At 59.1% G+C, this 5,736-nt stretch overlaps 1 protein-coding gene across 3 annotated transcripts; it reads right to left on the bottom strand.

Annotated features, from left to right (window-relative positions):
* Positions 1-493: 493 nt before the first annotated feature.
* Positions 494-5,645, bottom strand: GARIN5A (golgi associated RAB2 interactor 5A). 3 transcript variants are annotated; one of them, XM_058708503.1, is made up of 5 exons: positions 5,459-5,645; positions 5,153-5,352; positions 4,650-4,780; positions 1,252-1,525; positions 494-664 (listed from the first exon to the last, which is right to left on the bottom strand). In XM_058708503.1, exons 1-5 carry the CDS (start codon positions 5,529-5,531, stop codon positions 608-610), a joined length of 735 nt encoding a protein of 244 aa, XP_058564486.1. In that variant the 5' UTR covers positions 5,532-5,645; the 3' UTR covers positions 494-607. The 3 variants fall into 3 exon arrangements, with proteins under 3 accessions (XP_058564486.1, XP_058564488.1, XP_058564487.1); XM_058708505.1 differs by having other exon boundaries at positions 5,153-5,253; positions 5,459-5,644; XM_058708504.1 differs by having other exon boundaries at positions 5,153-5,271; positions 5,459-5,642.
* Between the last annotated feature and the right edge of the window lie 91 nt (positions 5,646-5,736).

Here is a 5,736-nt window from a genome sequence, read left to right as displayed (position 1 = left end):
CCTGCACGTGTCTGTCCTTCTTGAATCCGTAGCCCTGCCTCCCTCTTCCCGTAGGGGGTGAGTCGCCTGAGGGTGGGTGACCGGGACACCAGGTTGGAATGGCAACCGTGATGAGGCATCCCTGAGGCTGCCATCTTGGAACGGCTTCTTCAGGGCCGCCAGCATGTTGCTATGGCAATTACAAGTCACAGGTGGATCAAGACCCCCCGTGGAGGCGCCCCCCTCGGACTAGCTGCTGGGGAGGGGGAGTGGGGAGGCAGGCTGGCCCTGCAGTGGCAGCTACAGTGAGTTAAAGAGGAGCCAAAGGCCAGATGGGGAAGGCTACTCTGGCGAGGTAGCCATGACGGACGGAATGGTGGGCACTAGGTCTCGAGGTGGCCCCAGGAGCCACACGCGGGGCCGAGCACCGGGCTGAGGCAGCCATACTGGCAAAGCTACTCTGTAAGGCAGCCATGTTGGATCGGTGACGATGGCAAAACTGCTCAGGACCTGGTTGTTGGTTCTTAAGTGGCCGATCTTTATTAACTTTAATAATTCATCTTTCTGGCCCTGACGTAGGGTACTTTGATCTCTGGTCCTTTGGTGACCTCAAAGCCTAGTGGAGGAATCAGAGTCCCCAGAGTTCAGAGGTCTGTGGGTCAAGTCTGGCTTCCATGGCTTGAAGCTGGGTATGAGAGAGAGAGAGAGAGTGTCTCAGAGGCCTTGACCTGCAGACGTACCGGCAGTTTGGGGTGGGTCGGGGGGGGGGCTCGGTGCTTATCTGGAAGGTGGGGGGAGTGGGGTGTCTCCAGAGGAAGAGGCCCCACGGGTTTCAATGCCCCCTTCTTCAAGGACTGGGCCCTTCCCCTCCCCCTGGCCTTACAGGGAACTGGGCACCCAGTCTGGCCCACCCCAGCCCTTCAGGGCCCAGGTGTTCCGTCCCATATTCCACCGCAGCAGGTCAAGGGGGGAGAGGCTGGGGGCTGGGGTGCCCGATTAGGAAACTATGTGGCCAAGGGGCTCGTGGACCCAAGGCCCTGCAGACCCTGCCCTGCCTTGAGAACCTGCGGTCTCTGCACCCAGATTTCATACCCTTTCAGGACTCAGGAGTCTGGGCCTTCCTGCCACTCTCAACACAGGCATCCAGGCCCCCAGGTCCCCCCTCACACTCAGGAGCCTAGGTCCCCAGCCTGTCCCTCAGACTAGTCCAAATTCCCCGGCTGCCTCCTCCTCCGACCGGAAACCCGCCCACCCCCTGCCCCTCCCCCGCACCGCCTCCCGCTCGGTCAGCTCGTCCTCCTCGTCGTCGTCCTCCTCGTCGCCTTCCTCTAGCGTCGGGTACTCCTGCGTGAAGGGCACGGCTCCCTGGGCCGAATGGAAGCGCAGGCGGTAGAGCAGCCGCACCCACTGGCCGAACTCGCGGTCTCGGGTCTCGGGTGGGGCCCGCAGCTGCAGGTAGAAGGCGCGACCTGTGCGGAACTTGACCTTGAGTTGCCAGCGGCTTTCGTCGTGGACGAAGAGCTGGACGAACTGCAGGGGGAACAGCCTGGGAGGGCGGAAGGGGCGACCTCAGGTGCCGACCCTCCCTGGCTCACAGCCTTGCGGTCCCGGGCGCCTACAGGGTCGGGGCCGCCCACCCCAGCGCCCCTCTCCCCGCCCAGAAAGAGGCCTTTTTCACTTTCTCTGCCTTTCGACTTTTATCCACCCCCAAAGCACCTTTGTGTCTCCCGCTGGCCCTTCTAACAGACAGCTGCCTTCTTGAAACTCCCCGTTGGATGTGAGAATGACAACGGACACATAACAGGTCCATCAACCACATTCCGGACCTTCTCCCCAGCCCCAACCTGCTCCCCTTCTCTTCCCCACCTTAACTACATCCTCCCACTTGCTCGGTCAGAAATCATGGAGTTGCCCCTCGCCCAACTTTCGCTCTCACATCCTCATCCAATCCTGCGACCAAATCCTGGCGGCTCCACCGTTCAAATGTATCCCCGAACCCACCACTTGTAACTCCTTCCGCGACCAGCGGGCCCCGTCACCCGATTCTCCCGCCTGGGCCGCGGGCTCAGCCTTCGCCGCGCTCTGTTCCCACGCGGCCGCCAGAGGGCGCCCATCAGCACCTGAAGCGTCACGTCCCTCCCGTGGCTCGGTGAAAAGGCCAAGTCCTCACCTTGACCACCAGACCCCGCAGGATCTGTCGCCTCTGTTCCCTCTCTGCTCACTCCCCTCGCTCACTCAGCCCCAGCAACAGCCCTGCTCCTACCTCCCCCTGCCACCCCGTTGGCTTGGCCCCTTAATCTCGCTCATGTCTTTCTCAAAAGCATCTTCTCAGGGAGAAGATCTGTTTACAACCTGAGGCTTGTGTGCGGCCATGTCCGCCCTTGCAGACCTCCCTATCCCCTACCCCCTCTGATACGTCTGCACAGACCTCACCCCACTGATTCTGTCTGCCTTCCCGGTAGGAGGTGAGCTTGAAGGCAGAGACGTTGGTTCCATTTTGTTCACAGCTGCTCCCCATTCCCCCCACCCCCTGCCCCCGCCCTTCCTCCAGCTCACATCCGTGGTAGGTGCTCAATGGATGCTTGTTGAGAAGGTGGATAATTTGGCCCAGGTCACACCGCGGGGATTTGAACCCAAGTCTTCTCTGTGTTCTTAACCACCACACTGGGTAGCCACACCCCCCACTCTGGCCCGGCAATGCTACCTCTAGGAACCTATCTTACAGACGCCCTCACAACCGTGCGCCTGGATGCCCTCTGCGGACCACACTGGCTGCAACCCCCAGACACCAGCCGCAACATCAGTGTCCCTCAGTAGGCGGCTCGATCTGTTACTACATTCCCCAAGTGGAAGAATAACAGTTTATGTTTACAAGGTGCTCACCCTGGGCCAGGGGCTGTCCCAAGCACTTCATGGCCCTTTGCTCAGCGTATCCCCTGACAGCCCTGCAAGGTGGGCTCTCCTCTTATCCCCATGTTCCAGATGGGGAAACCGAGGCACAGACAAGTAGGGCACTTGGCCAGAGCCGGTGGCGAAGAGGTGAAGCCAGGATATGAGCCCAGGGAGGCAGGCATTCATTCGGGGACATTCCCTGCCATACGGTAACAGCACTAGATGCAAGTGGGGTGTAAGGGGGCAGAGTATTTACTCGTGTGTGTCCAGAAAAGGGCCTGCTGGTTGCGCTTCCGTTGACATGAAATGAATACTGATACGGGGCTGGTGGGGGAGGGCGCAGCGTGCAAAAGCGGCATGTGGCACGCACCTGCGGGTTTTTAAAGGCGGGGTGAGCGCCGAGGGGTGCTTGTCAAGACTGGCCCACGACACGTTAGAAGTGAGGGACTAGGGGCTGACTGAGTCTCGATGCTTCATTCTCAGAGCAAGCTCGGTGTTTTTATCCTGATGGTGTGTTTATTTGGGGGGGGGTGTTGAAGGAGATGATGGGGGTCCGAGCACCCCTCGGCACCATCCTAAGTTCCCCCCACTGCGGGTCATGCCTCAGCGAGCAGTGAGGTTAATTAGAGGGATGCACAGCACTGAGAAGGAGCAAGAATATGCCCCGCGCTCCGTAAGGCATCAGCATGCTGCTTTGTGAAGCGTTCTCAGCTTCTCCGGGGGGGGGGGGGGGGGGGAGCCTCCATTTACAGAATCTGATACCACCACCAAGTGGGCTGCAGATTTTTTTTTTAGATATCAGAACTGTAAATAAAGGGCTGTGGACCCGTGTGTGTGTGTGTGTGTGTGTGTGTGTGTGTGTGTCCCTTCTCCCTCCCTTCCTTCCCTCCCTCCCTTTCTTTTGTTAACTGTTGAGACGTGGTCAAAAAAGTGAAAGCCATTGGCACATTGTTTCTGTAAATACACTACACGTATGGAAGAGTTTTGTTATTTGCAGCCGGAGTTGGAGGCAGGAGCCGAGGATAGGAGAAAGGTGTTATTTTGTGCTGTGTATGTTTTGTACTTTGGAGTGTGTTTGCGTTACTTTTTCAACGAAAAAAGAAAGACCTGAAGGGGTGGTGCTTAGGGTGGCACTGGAGCCCAAGAATCATGAGGTCAGTGGGGCACTCGGGTGGCTCCGTCGGTTAAGTGTCCGACTCTTGATTTTGGCTCAGGTCATGATCTCACGACTTGTGAGATCGAGCTCCATGTCAGGCCTGCTTGGGATTCTCTCCTCTCTCTTTGCCCCTCCCCTGCTTGTTCTCTCTCTCTCTCTCTCTCAGAATAAAGAAACATGAAAAGAAAAAGAATGAGGTCGGTAATGAGGAGGAGGCCAGAGATTCCAATCCCAACCAACCCCTGACCCACTGTGGGTCTCTGAGCCTCAAAGGATGGGGCTAAGGGGCCCCATCATATTAAGATTAGGCCAGAGATGAGATTATGTGCATGGCCTAGGGGGCACCTGGCATGCGGCAGGCACAACATAAACGGTTATTCTTCTGATCCTTGCCAGCGTGGGGCTGAGGGCTGTCCCTCTCATGTCCCTCTATCTCTGATTTCCGGTCCCTGTGTATCACCCTGCCCTTGTTCTCCTGAGTGTATGGCCACCCACAGAGGACTGGCAGCCATCCAAGACGCCTCGCCCTGGGAGTCATCTGTGCGACAGGAGGTGCTGCAGGGGGCCCAGGATGCCCAGAGCTGGGGAAGGCGGAAGTCCAGGCTGGGATGGGGACAGTCACCCAAAGAGCTGCAGGCGTCCGTTATCCTTGGCAGGGCCGGCCAGCAGCAACAGGTCTGGGAGTTCCAGGGCTGGACTGGAGGCTGCCACCCCCATGGTGACCTTGTTGGCGACTTCTCCTAACCGGGTCACCTGGGGCCAGGGGTTAGAGGTTAGAAGCCAGATAGATGGAAGGTAGGATTGGTGGGGTTAAGGGTCATGAGCCAAGTCTATTAAACACCAAGTCCGGGGTCAGATATCCCGGGGTCAGAGGTCAAGAGTCATCCGGGTGTTAAGTCAGGGAAACTGAACCAAGGGAATCAGAGGCCAGGGTTCATAAAGAAGCTAAAGGTCTAGAGGTCTGGGGGGTGGGGTTCCAGGAGATAATTCCTGGAATTATCTCCGGAATTCCAGGAGATAAATGTTATGGGAGCGTGGTCGGAAGTAGGCAGAGCAGGGGCTCCTGAAGTCAGGAGGTCAGGCCTCAAGCCCAGGCTCGGTGTCAGGGGTTCTGGGGCTCCACACCTGCACAAAGTTGCTCTCAAAGATGGGGAAGTCTCGCAGCTGGTCGAACTCGCCGCTCAGGAGGTGGCGCTGCAGCCGTCCGGGCCGGCCCGTGGGAAAGGCTGGAACCAGGGGGCATTCTAGATGGGCGAAGTTCGGGGGTCTAGTCCAGGAGGCTGGGCCTGGGTCCCCCATCTGGTAGGGCCCGGGGAAGCCGCGCTCTGAGGGTAGGGGAATCGGGGCTATCAGTCTGCGCGTCGCCGGCCCCCTCCCTCACGGGGTTCCCTCACCTGGTCCAACCCTGCCAGGCCCGGCTCCGCCTCTCACCTGTCATCCCACCTGCTCCACCCGGGGCCGGGTTAGTCTCGTGCCCCCTCATCATCGCAACGCCCCGCCCCATGAGGAGAGCGAAGGCAGGTGCCTGCGGAGAAAACGGACGGGTGGGGCCGCGGACTCTATCACGTCACAACGCGGCGGACCCTGTTTGAACTCACCAAAGAGACGCCCGTTTGTGACGTCATACTAGGGGGCGGTGCCTAGAGACCGGGGAGGTGCCTAGATCTGGGCGTGGCGGCGGCCGCTCTGTGACGTCAGACGCCCGTGGC

This window comes from Neofelis nebulosa, chromosome 17 (genome assembly GCF_028018385.1).
Source record: "Neofelis nebulosa isolate mNeoNeb1 chromosome 17, mNeoNeb1.pri, whole genome shotgun sequence".
NCBI classification, from domain to species: Eukaryota; Metazoa; Chordata; class Mammalia; order Carnivora; family Felidae; genus Neofelis; species Neofelis nebulosa.
This window is presented reverse-complemented; position numbering and strand designations above follow the sequence as displayed.

Coding starts and splice junctions, on each gene's coding strand:
- GARIN5A (XM_058708503.1), bottom strand. CDS start 5,531: ATGGGGCGGGGCGTTGCGATGATGAGGGGGCACGAGACTAACCCGGCC. Junction 1,526..4,649: donor GGACGCCTGCAGCTCTTTGG/GTGACTGTCCCC, acceptor CCGCCCTCCCAG/GCTGTTCCCCCTGCAGTTCG. Junction 665..1,251: donor AGCTGACCGAGCGGGAGGCG/GTGCGGGGGAGG, acceptor TCTCATACCCAG/CTTCAAGCCATGGAAGCCAG.